This window comes from Oncorhynchus nerka, linkage group LG20 (assembly GCF_034236695.1).
Source record: "Oncorhynchus nerka isolate Pitt River linkage group LG20, Oner_Uvic_2.0, whole genome shotgun sequence".
NCBI classification, from domain to species: Eukaryota; Metazoa; Chordata; class Actinopteri; order Salmoniformes; family Salmonidae; genus Oncorhynchus; species Oncorhynchus nerka.
In genome coordinates this window covers 72,451,230-72,464,413 of record NC_088415.1, presented here as the reverse complement: position 1 = coordinate 72,464,413, position 13,184 = coordinate 72,451,230, and the positions used below count along the sequence as shown (strand labels likewise).

The 13,184-nt window shown below is 41.5% G+C and overlaps 2 protein-coding genes across 8 annotated transcripts in view; one reads left to right on the top strand and one right to left on the bottom strand.

Annotated features, from left to right (window-relative positions):
• Nucleotides 1-11,171, top strand: part of LOC135563113 (uncharacterized) — a 22,218-nt gene extending 11,047 nt beyond the window's left edge. Inside the window, exons 4-6 of the mRNA XM_065006083.1 lie at nt 3,589-3,655; nt 5,073-5,181; nt 7,534-11,171. Coding sequence (XP_064862155.1) covers nt 3,589-3,655; nt 5,073-5,181; nt 7,534-8,206 — 849 coding nt within the window. The 3' untranslated portion in view covers nt 8,207-11,171. The remainder of the gene's footprint in view (nt 1-3,588; nt 3,656-5,072; nt 5,182-7,533) is intronic.
• Nucleotides 8,654-13,184, bottom strand: part of LOC115103085 (sodium- and chloride-dependent glycine transporter 1-like) — an 89,222-nt gene continuing 84,691 nt past the window's right edge. For all 7 annotated transcript variants that reach the window (XM_065005746.1, XM_029623705.2, XM_065005744.1 and 4 more), the window contains one exon: nt 8,654-13,028. In XM_065005746.1, the coding sequence (XP_064861818.1) occupies nt 12,810-13,028 (219 nt within the window). In that variant the 3' untranslated portion in view covers nt 8,654-12,809. The remainder of the gene's footprint in view (nt 13,029-13,184) is intronic.

Sequence of the window (13,184 nt, the reverse complement as noted above, 5' to 3'; positions counted from 1 at the left end):
GTATCACCGCCTGGTACGGCAACTGCTCCGCCCACAACCGTATCACCGGGGGCAAACTACCTGCCCTCCAGGACACCTACACCACCCGATGTCACAGGAAGGCCATAAAGATCATCAAGGACAACAACCACCCGAGCCACTGCCTGTTCACCCCGCTATCATCCAGAAGGCGAGGTCAGTACAGGTGCATCAAAGCTGGGACCGAGAGACTGAAAAACAGCTTCTATCTCATGGCCATCAGACTGTTAAACAGCCACCACTAACATTGAGTGGCTGCTGCCAACACACTTACTCACCCCCACTCACTTTAATAATGGGAATTGATGGGAATTGATGTAAAATATATCACTAGCCACTTTAAACAATGCTACTTAATATAACGTTTACATACCCTACATTATTCATCTCATATGTATACGTATATACTGTACTTTATATCATCTACTGCATCTTTATGTAATACATGTATCACTAGCCACTTTAAACTATGCCACTTTGTTTACATACCCTACATTACTCATCTCATATGTATATACTGTACTCAATACCATCTGCTGCATCTTGCCTATGCCGCTCTGTACCATCACTCATTCATATATCTTTATGTACATATTCTTTATTCTTTATCCCTTTACACTTGTGTGTATAAGGTAGTAGTTTTGGAATTGTTAGTTAGATTACTCGTTGGTTATTACTGCATTGTCGGAACTAGAAGCACAAGCATTTCGCTACACTCACATTAACATCTGCTAACCATGTGTATGTGACAAATACATTTGATTTGATTTGGATCTTTTTATGTGCCGTGTCACACATCTCCAACCCGCGTCTCCTGAGATGTAGGGACTAGGATGGGATTTCACCGTGTCTGTTAGGGATGTTTATGTTTCTGCTACTAGCATTTTTGTAGTATGTAAAGTGCAATTCAAAGGCATAATGAACCGAAGCAAAATGCTTAGCCAGTGTAAAGGAGATTTTCAGGTGAATAAAAAAGATAACGGTCATAGATAATATCAATCAAAAATCCATCTGGTTTATTACAAGAATTCAGCAAAGAAAATGTCTAAAGGCCTCCTCTGAGAAGGACCTTCTATATTAATCACATAGCACTGAATGTTCTGTAAACGCCATCCCAAGAGACTTGTAGGAAGTCACAACCTCAGCTGCTATAGAATCACATATTGTCACAGAGACATTATCAGTGTGACCTCAGCTCAGTCTGGCGTCAAACTTTAACCATCACATTCAACACTGGCAGACGTTTGATACTGTCAGTTAAACAGGTCAAAGGTAGGAACATCAGTACTTCGTTGCAACAGATAATTATAGACTGAAATACAGGAAAATAACAAGGTAAAAGTAAAATGTCATCCCCCATGAATGATGCAGCACCCACCCTTGGGCCAATCAGTGTAATTTTGTAAATCTCTATGGCAAGACACATATGTGAGGATTGGCGCTGGAGACGAGAAGCAAGTACAGGGAGTTTAATAAACATTTAATAAACAACAGACATGAAACAGGAATAGCGCCTGGACAGGGGGAAAATAATGGCATCAATGCTGACACAGGGAACAAACTGAGGAGCAGACTGAAATAAAGGGGGTAATTAACAAAGTAATGGAGTCCAGGTGAGTCCAATATTGCGCAGCTGCGCGTAATGATGGTGACAGGTGTGCGTAATGAAGGGTAGCCTGGCGCCCTGGAGCGCCAGAGAGGGAGAGATATCACATGTGATTACTATAGCGCATCCGATATAAATGTTCTTGCATATGTTGAGTCTTGACAGTGTTTGCAACATGTTTACTGAATTTTGTTACAATACAAATATCCTAGACTGATTTATATGCATTTATGTGCCAGACCACGCCCACGTGAATGTTCATGGTCAATAGCAGCCATATTGTTTTAGATACTAGTCTGGAAAATATTGCGCTGGACCTCTATGGACCTTTGTCCATAGCTATCACAAATCAAGTTTTGTGCAGATTGGTCATCCAGTGTCAGAAAAGTAGCTTTTTAAGTGTTCTTCAGAAAATTCAAAATGGCGGAAAATCCATCATGGCAGAACTTATGGGTCCCTGACGCAAATGTGTTCCTTATGAGGTGAGGGACCTACAGTATTCACTGAATTTCATGACTTTAGGTGAAACGGGGTGAGAGGTGTGACCTTTCAAAGTTTGCCATTTGGCCAATCAGTGTAATTTTGTAAATGCCGGATATCTATGGCAAGTTTAGTCAAAATACATTTTGGCTGAGATATAACAGTGTGACTAATGTATGAATGTACTAACAGGCGGAGAGAGATCCAAAATTCCCTCTCAGATTTCCTTGTGGACAATTAATCAAATCATTTCCCATTACAGCCAGAAACATAGTCTAGTCAGCCAGAACCAAGCCAGGGTACTGTATGATCTCATTCACATTTAGCATGCAGCAATCAATCATCCATTTTTACAAACATAGGTATAATATCCCATTTACTCGAATGGGGTTTGTTGGAATTAATTGATAGACTTGGTCATGGACCAGGAAAGGAATCGGCAATTTTAGCAATCAGGCAGTCCACGGTAATGACTAAATTACCGCAATATCTCATTATTGTCAAGCTTTGGAAGTTTGTAGACTAGTAGGCATGGTCCCAAATAGAGCCCATATAACACTGCTTTAAGTAGGAGAAAGAATAGACTGAGAAGGAGGTGTGGAGAGTTATCATTTTACCACTGCACCACAGTGAAAAAAATAGGCTGTTTTATTTTCAGAGTAAAAGGGCAGCCGTTTCTGCGAAGCAAAGTTTGGGTTTTGAGTCAACACTCCATTGAGAAGCAGTGGGCTGTGTAGCTCCCAGTCCCCATCCCAAATATCACCCTATTCCCCCAATAGGCCCTGGTCAAAAGTAGTGCACTACATAGAGAAAAGAGTGCCATTAGGGATGCAGAACCAGTCTGGTATTCCGTCTCCCTTGGTAGCAGCCTGCGCCAGGATAGTCTAACCACCCTTCCATCAGTCAGACCTCACATCTAAAATTAATACCCTCCTCTGTAACTAGATCACTCTCCACTTCTGTTTGTTTGCATTTCAAAAAACCAAGACGATCAGCTGGCGGCGCTAGGCACTCGGCACCCCTCCGTTAGCTACACAGTGGGGAGTCGAGGCATAGCTCCATGGTATGCCAGTGGCAGACAGTGAGACTTTACGTAAATACCTCAAAGCAAATAGCAGGGCTTGTGGGTGGGTGGGTGGGACTCCTAGCTAATGATCATCCATTACCAGTGGTATTGGAAAACCAGGACAGATATGACCCGGCTGCCAGCGGAGAAAAGAGCCTGATGGTTGGAGCTGTGGTTTATGTTCTGAGTCTGGATATAGATGTAAAAAGAGAGTCCAAATCCGCATGGAACGAACACTGCTGTTGCTGAATCGTTTCGTCGCTCACGTCTTAACACCCCTCCCGTCTCCCACCATCTTCCTTATTTCTCATTTGTCAGCTGTGTCGTTGGGGTACATGACTCCAACTCACCAGTAGCTGGCTCCGGTAGTTGACCTGTTCTGTGGTGTTTTGTCGTGTCTGTGATTCGCTTCTTGCAGGAGAGTGTAGAACAGGAACACCGGACACAGTGTGATGTCACTGAGGCTCCAGAGCCAACTGTAACAGGTGGGTGATACAGTTACTGTACAGTCATACAGTATTAGGGTGGGAAAATTACTATACCTTTACCAGCATTCCCAGATTTTCCCAAAATCCTGGTTGGAACATTCCTGGAATCAAAATTCAGGAATCATCTAACTGTGATTTCTGAAAAACCTGGACATTTTGGGAAAGCATTTTGCAACCTAACAGTAATATACTTTCCTGGTCCACATAACTGATCTGTATTGAGTCAGCTGAACATCAGAGCTCAGAGTTAATAGAGGTGACTGTACTCTGATCCATAATGGTTTCATGAGTTCTGGTGTCTTCAGTAACCTGTGAACTACACTGCACTGACAATGACTATCGCTCCCTTTGGAGGTATAAATTGGTAGCCTGATGACTCACACTAAATTATTTCGCTGATCTGTTGTTTGCTACATACTTTAGTCTGAGACTGCCATCATTGAAGCCGTTTGTGGTGGCGAGGGGCACGAGGGGTGTTGTACAAAACAAAGTCATTAGTGATTGGATTGTCTCTAACCAATAGGAGTATCAAAGCCAATGATCCATTTTCAAACCACCACTTTACCCACGTGTGTTCTGGCTCTGGCCCAACCCATCAGTTTCTGGACCAATCAGACGGCCCCGAACGGGTTCGCATTCGGTGAAGGGTCAGGAGTTACTCAGATCCAGACTCATTGCAGAGAAGAAACTAATGTCCGTGGGCGTGGCGTAGCGTTTGGCCGGAGCAAGGAGTCTGTAGCCAGGCAAATAAATTGGTAACATGTGTCCTAAGTCTTTTGACGTTAGTATTTCATTAGGAACCCCATTAGCTACTGCTAAAGCAGTAGTTACTCTTCATGGGGTCCACACAAAACACACAACGTTACATAATACAGAACATTAATAGACAAATAACAAGGACAGAACGACATACATTTATTCAATGAACACTTCCTAAAAAAACACTTACCAAAAAAACTTCCTAAAAAACCCAGTTGGTTGCTTTTCTTTCTTCTTGTATTGACCTGACATAAATGACTGACATGTTCTCCTATATCTGGAACAAAATCAGATCAATTGATCCTCACCACCATCTAGTGGTTTATTGTTGCAAAAATACTTTTTACTTCTCCTTTTTTCCAGTGTTGTCAAGTTCTCATCTGCTACAAATATTGAAAAACATTGCACACAAATAATTGGGTGAAAAAGATGATGGTTAATAGATGTCACTTTAGAATGGTAATTGGACTACATCACTCTGTCAACACTCTGTAACCTCTCAATGTTCCATTATCTTGGGCTTTGGATCCTGGTGCTTATTTCAAACAGGCCTACCAGGCTGTCAGTCTTCTCACCATTTCCAATCTGTCTGACTGCCGCAGAATAATATTGTAGAAATGTGAGTGATTTTCTCCTGTTGTTGGTTGATTTGCAGAGCTGAAGGAGGAGAGGAGAGCCATCCAGTTGGATCTGAAGAAGCAGAGCCTCAGCCTCACCTACTGTCCCTCCTCCCCTGTGGAAACAAGCCTGCAGAGCAGATCCGGGTTGGCCTCTCTAGTCTGCTCTATACTCTCCTTTCCAACAGATCCAAAATACCTGTTTTACCACTTCTATGGATTTACAGGCTTTCAGGGGCTTTCTGCTGTCAAGCCCAAGGCATGTCACTGATTAGGGTAACATGCATACTTCCCAGACAAGGGCCTAAATTCATTCAGATCAAGCACTAACCAGCGATAGCCGACACCCGCAAAGCTGATGTTTTGGTGGTGTTGGAGGTAGGAAACTGCGTTGGGAGTCGTCAAATTGGTGAGCAGCTCCTCTTGCAGTCATTGTCTTGAAGCCACACCCATCCCACTCGCGTTAAAAGTTTAGAATGAGAAAGTATAGTCTATATACAGTTGAAGTCGGAAGTTTACATACACCTTAGCCAAATACATTTAAACTCAGTTTTTCACAATTCCTGACATTTAATCCTAGGTCAGTTAGGATCACCACTTTATTTTAAGAATGTGAAATGTCAGAATAATAGTAGAGAGGATTATTTATTTCAGCTTTTATTTCTTTCATCACATTCCCAGTGGGTCAGAAGTTTACATACACTCATTTAGTATTTGGTAGCATTGCCTTTAAATTGTTTAACTTGGATCAAACGTTTGGGTAGCCTTCCACAAGCTTCCCACAAAAAGTTGGGTGAATTTTGGCCCATTCCTCCTGACAGAGCTGGTGTTACTGAGTCAGGTTTGTAGGCCTCCTTGCTCACACACGCCTTTTCAGTTCTGCTTACAAATTTTCTATAGGATTGAGGTCAGGGCTTTGTGATGGCCACTCCAATACCTTGACTTTGTTGTCCTTAAGCCATTTTGCCACAACTTTGGAAGTATGCTTGGGGTCATTGTCCATTTGGAAGACCTATTTGCGACCAAGCTTTAAATTCCTGACTGATGTCTTGACATATTGCTTCAATAATCTTCCATCCTCATTATGCCATTTATTTTGTGAAGTGCACCAGTCCCTCCTGCAGCAAAGCAGCCCCACAACATGATGCTGCCACCCCTGTGTTTCACGGTTGGGATGCTGTTTTTCGGCTTGCAAGCCTCCCCCTTTTTCCTCCAAACATAACGATGGTCATTATGGTCAAACAGTTCTATTTTTGTTTCATCAGATCAGAGGACATTTCTCCAAAAAGTACGATCTTTGTCCCCATGTGCAGTTGTAAACTGTAGTCTGTCTTTTTTATGGCGGTTTTGGAGCAGTGGCTTCTTCCTTGCTGAGCAGCCTTTCAGGTTATGTCGATATAGGACTTGTTTTACTGTGGATAAAGATACTTTTGTACCTGTTTCCTCCAGCATCTTCACAAGGTCCTTTGGGATTGATTTTCACTTTTCGCACCAAAGTACGTTCATCTCTAGGAGACAGAACGCGTCTCCTTCCTGAGCAGTGTGATGGCTGCGTGGTCCCATGGTGTTTATACTTGCGTACTATTGTTTGTACAGATGAACATGGTACCTTCAGGCATTTGAAAAAAATGGCTCCCAAGGATGAACCTGACTTGTGGAGGTCTACAATTTCTTTTCTGAGGTGTTGGCTGATTTCCTTTGATTTTCCCATGATGTCAAGCAAAGAGGCACTGAGTTTGAAGGTAGGCTTTGAAATACATCCCAGGTACACATCCAATTGACTGAAATTATGTCAATTAGCCTATCAGAAGCTTCTAAAGCCATGACATAATTTTCTGGAATTTTCAAGCTGTTTAAAGGCACAGTCAACTTAGTGAATGTAAACTTCTGGCCCACTGGAGTTGTGATACAGTGAATTATAAGTGAAATAATCTGTCTGTAGACAATTATTGGAAAAATTACTTGTTTCATGCACAAAGTAGATTTCCTAACCGACTTGCCAAAACTATAGTTTGTTTACAAGAAATTTGTGGAATGGTTGAAAAATGAGTTTTAATGACTCTAACCTAAATGTATGTAAACTTCTGACATCAACTGTATATAAAGATAATGACGCTCAAATTGAATATCATTTAACAAAATAATTAGGATTTCTATCAGCCTAATTGAGGTATAGATTACGTCTCACATTCCAATGTTTGAATTTGTTAACAAGGCTGCATGGGATTTCTAATAATGCGACTCTGCAGCCAATGGCAATGTCCGCTTTAGGTATAATGCTGGGAGCCGCTTGTGGATTTGAGCGCTCTGACACCATCAAAACAACCTCTGACACCATCAAAACAACCTCTATGCGGGTGTCGGCTAGTGCGGATCTGATAGAATCTAGCCCAAGGTTATCACTTACAGTATCGGGTGAAAGTATTTACGGTAGCTAATTGCAACCTAGTTGATCTTTGCTGTCATGAATGGTGTTAATGGCAATGTTGTTATTCCCAGGTCGATTGGATGGACAGGTTTGTCTGCGGATGAGACACAGAGACACTTGACCCCTGTGGTGGCCCCCAGACTGCATCCTCCACATACCAGGCCCAGTCCACCACTAGTAGTACATCTAGTAAGGAGGACTCCTTCGTTAGACAGGATGAGAGGCCAACCATGCAGCTCACCCAACACCAGAGTATCCAGCCCTCTCCAACCCTCTGAACATAAACATCCAAGGACTCACAGCCAGAGCTCTGAGGCTTCCCACCCCTGCAACAGAGAACCCATCACCACCGCTCAAGCCAGGGACAGCTACCTACCGCCCCTGGGCCCCTCTGCTAGCACAGTAACCACCCATGGATCGTACCTCAACCCTGGCTCAGAACAGAGAATAAGGGGCAGAACTTGCAGGCCTAGTGGTCAGCCTGTGACTGTGAGAGCTCAAAGACATGATGACTCATGGTCAGACTCAGTGAACAGCTGGCCCTTGTTGTTCCCTGGTGGACACAGTCCTCTAGGCACCTCCACACAGCCTCCGGGGAGCAAAGGGAGCTGTGAGCAGATGAGCCCTGTAAGCATGTTCCACCCTGTTCCCCCCGCAGTGCAGAGGCCAGCCAGCAGAGGGCCGAGTGGGGCCAGGCACCTGTGTCTGCCGCAGCAGGGGTACAGTCTGGTTAGCTCCTTGTAAACTGAACTCTTTACAACAGAATAAGAGGATAGTGAGTCTCTGATACTGTCATGTATGTTCTACCTGCAGTCTGGTCCTAAAAGGAGAAAAGTCTCTCATCAGAGGTCAATAATACTCATACTTGTAAAAGGGATGTCGTAATCTCTTTAATATAAAGTAATACAGTAACCCTAGTCTTCCACAATGAGCCAAGAGACACAGAGATGTTATATTGTCCTTTTCTAGAGACTGATAGAAGACCTGAAAGTGAACACATGACACAAATATGGTTGGATGCTTTCGAAATGTGTCAAATTTGATCTACCTAATTTAACCATTTAATGAATGTATTTTGAAGTAAATAAACGTGACTGTATTTGGATAAATAAATGTTCATATGCCTGTAATACATGGTTTATTAACTGTTCAGAAAGACTAAACACAAATGGGACATGAACCACACTTGAGTGATCTTTAAAATAGATTTTATTTACCATTTGTAATGGCACAGTTTACGATATACAGCTGACATGACTAAGACAATTCAATGGATTTTGGCCCTAAGGTTCAAGAGACATGGTTAGATATATATGAGAAAGTACCAGTACTGTGTTCATTTCATTTGTGCTTTATTCTCCACTATGATATAATTGACATTGGCATAACATTGTGTCTTCTCTGCTGACATGTTGACACAGCAGCTTGTGCAGACCACTGTAAAGGCCTTATTTCAAAATGGAAGTTTGTATTGTTAAATATGTTATAAACACAAATGACTTGATTTAAAGTGCTGAAAAAAAAAACGTGTAAAAACATGTTTATGAGTTAGAAATTCAAGAGATCTCCTCGGTGATCGTAGAAAACCAGAGTAGATAAATCACAGTTTTAGTACAGTAGAGGCCGAGTATCAGTTTTCAGAACTGGTAACGTATTCATTTCTTACATCCCATATATAGATGACTTACGACAAAGATTTCTAAATGAGATGAAAAACAAATGTCCCAAAAATATGAATATTCATCTAATGTGTCCTTGAGTGTACATTTTTCACTACCTGCTTATATTAATTTTGAAGGAAAGATCTCACCAGATGCCAAGTTCATCAAATAATAATCCCAGTGCAAAAAGGGAAGAATAAGATAAGATTCTTACTCTGGATATGAGACATTTGGTTGAACCCATTCCTTATTGTCCAATTAGTTTATATTCTAAAACACTTCCCCAATACATTGATCTTTTGATCTAATGTCATATTTATTGCAGTTACAATGTTACCGATTTTGGCGTTTGATTTCTGTCATCTTTTTTTGCCTTATATGCACATGTAAAATACTTCATCAAATTGAAAAGGCCAGTCTCTTTACACAACGGAATTTACAGTACAGTCGCTACATTGTAATGTAAAATGGATTAATACTGTTATTATATACTTTCCCCAACCGTCATGTACCTCCAACAGAACATACTGTAAAATGCACATTTCAAGTTTCAACCCAAGCTTTTGTTTGGCAATACTTTTGATATCAGCTGGCTTTTAGAACACGATAAAGGTAGTGTCACTGAACATGGATGATTCAATTGTGACAATAAAATATATATATTTTTTAGTTAAAAAAAACAAAAGATCTCTTAAAAGGTAGATTGTGTTTTGTTACATGACAAAATTGATAGTTACTGATTGATTAGAATTACATGACATCAATACTGACACTATCCTGATCTAAGAACAGTACTCAGTAGTAAGGTATCGACTACACACAAATACATATTACACTTAACACCGGCTACTTTTACTACAAGAAAAAATCCTGCCTACCCCCAAATAAAAACAAATAAACACACAAACACCAGTTTTTACATGACTGTACAAGTATCTGATAGAGGAAGAGTTCGGTGGACAGCAGAGACCAAACGGTTGCAATAGCATGGTGGTTATCCTTAACTTACTAGCTACTGTAGCTAATAAATAATAGGACTACAAGTCAACAGTTTAACAGTAACAGGAGAAAGAAGAAATAAAAGTCCCTGGAAGTATCCAGAGGCAACCTGACCTGAGCCGGCATGTCTAGAATAATCATACACCATTTCATTCTGTTATCAAATCCTGTCATCAGGGCCATTATATACTAAACCCACTTTAGTTCAACCATTTACACCTGCTGTCAACTCCTTATTACCAAAATGATATGTATCCACAGTGTATAGAACACCTCAGTTAAAACCATCATCATTATTAATATCCTGTGCTATTCCAGGACCACTCCTACTCTGCTTTAGAACAGGTTGATTCGTGTGGCCGTACTGTGCTTCTGTCAGCATCAAAGGAGAACACACTAGTCTGTTGTCATCTGAAGTAAAGCTTGAGTCTGTTGGGCTGCATCTAACCTACTGGTGTGCTTTTTGTGTTAGTTCAAATAACCAACGAATTTGGGTACGTCCCAAATGGCACCCTATTCCCTTTATAGTGCACTACTTTTGACCAGAGCCCTAGTGCCCTACATAGGCAATAAGAGGCCAATTGGAACCAAATACTTTCACCACTAAGTAACTACCTACTCCCCTGAGTGTCTGGATAGCTAACTGTCATGACACTTTTAACACCGAGAAACTGAAGTAAAATAGAAGGAGAACAACTCAGTCATATATTCGACAGCAGAAACTGGATTTATGCAGTCTGACAAAGATGTTGAATATTATATTCAGTGACGTACTGGTTAAAGAAGAAATAAAACATCTGAAGTTTCACTAAGATGCGATGCTCTAGCACTTAAGCAGCTGCATTTCCAGACTACCTCTCTCCATCAGTGCAGACCAGGCAAGGACCCAGTGGATTCACAATGTCACCAGACAGTGCCTCAATACAACACAGATGCAACGTAACAGAGCAGAGACGAATGCATTGAATTGGATAGAGAAATGGGACTTCTTGACAATTGTCAATTCCAGCTATCTGTGCGAGCACAACCCCACAGCATCCTGCCACAAAGTGACTGAAATACATCTCCCTACCACTCCAACCCCCTAAAATAAATCAATTACCAATAAAAATCAAGTCATGGATGAGGAATGGTAAACATTACTGTTATTTCTTAAGATACTGTAGCTTCTTTACAAAATAAACATGTCTTCCTTATAATTATTTACTATGTTACTTTACAATAATGAAAGATAAAGTAAGATAATTCTATTGACAGAACGATACAACTACATATAAACTACATAATTCAGTAACTGATTATTTTTTTTTTAAATCTTGTGGAGACAAACTCCATCTCCAGGCCAACCAATGGCTTCTCTCCTTCCTGTTTCCACATCCAATCACATCACTACTTGGCTCAGAGCTTTAAAACGCCTGTAAATACACATATTTTCCTCTGCAAAGACACCTGCTGATGCAAGTCTCTCAGTTTTGAAAAAGTTAACAAAGACACATACTCCAGCTATGCCACCGAGATATTAAAGTTCATGCATGTTTAACATGTTTTTGGTAACATGCCTTGTTGGAGCAAATCCTACTTGTGAGTAACAGAGGCTATGACGCAACACCACTGTGTCCTCCCTCCTTGTTATGCTACAGATGTAGGACCTTCATTTGATCACTCTGTTGTGGCATGATTATTTTCCTGGTGTTAAAAAACGGGTCAAATTAAGAGCCTACATCTGTAGCTGCTTCTGTCGTCAATGAAACGTTCCCTTCACAAGTGAGATGCCACATCTTGAGATGCATTTCCCACGGAAATACCTGGAAGACTAAAAGAGAGATGGCACTTTATTGTACTCAGTTGCATCCATCCACCCATTTGTTTTTGTGTGTGAACATGTTATGGTTGTCTTTTTCTTAGCTCCCTCTTTTCTGTAAAGCCTACCATAATCAAATAAAATGGACTCAGGTATTGAACTTGGTCAGTAAGTAGTAAATCATTTTGGGACCCTGAGAATGGGCATGGGGAAATCATGGGCGTCAGTCAGGGTAGGTGTTCAGAAAGCTGGAGACCAACACTGTGTGTGTTTGGGGAGTTGGTGCTGTAATGTATGTTAGTTGTTTACAACATTGGAAGTAGAATGGCTTTACTGTGTTGTTCAAATCAAATATTTAGGAGTAGCTAAATAGCCACTGGCTTACTCCAATATGAGTTGTTCTGGGTAACCCTGAAGCAGCATACGTAATAGTCTGAGTAGTGGAGACTATCATGTATTAGAGGGTACTGAGAGCCTAAAGCTATACCATAGAGAAAACAACAGAAGGGAAGGATCAGTCCCTAGAGTGGTGCCATGTGTCTACACTGACCGAAAGAACATTTGGTCTCCAGCTTTAAAACCGCCAGCACTGTCGCTAGAAAAGTTGCCAATTCCGAGTGGATTTCTTTACAGTGTGTATTTCTACTTCAACTCCTGCATAATATGAAGAAGAAAACAAATAACGTGTTTACAAGAAACTGCATTGTGAAATGATGTTGAAACAAGAAATACAATTCTTTTGGATGATGACCAATTTCTCTAGAGGTTAGAAATAATAAGCCCTTACAATATGTAAAGGTCTCCAGCGAGCGGGTTTTCCCCACAGTGCGGTGGGAAAGGGTGAGGGGTGGTTGGGAGGGGGCTGGAGCTGGCCCAGGGGGGGCCTCTATGCGCTGGGGGTAGTGTTGTGTGCTGTGGAGCCGTTGCTGCCCTGGATGGTGAGGCTGATCTCATCCCTCTTCTCATCCTCCTTCTCCTTCAGCTCCTCTTTCAGGGGACGTACCTCCACTTCTGCCTCTGAGACTGGGGCGGCGTAGTGGCCTATCCGGTGCTCACTCAGGGCCGGGCCCCACTTTATGTCCGCCTTGCATGAATTCTTCAACCGCTGTAAGGGGTAAAAGTTCAGAGGTCAATGTGATGGGAGGGACACAGGTTTATTATTTATTGCTAATTAGAGGCAGGTAAAATAGGTGAGAAAGTTCTGGAATAACATAACACAAAATTGGGTTCTCTTTTACTATCCTTCATTTCTTTCAGTTCA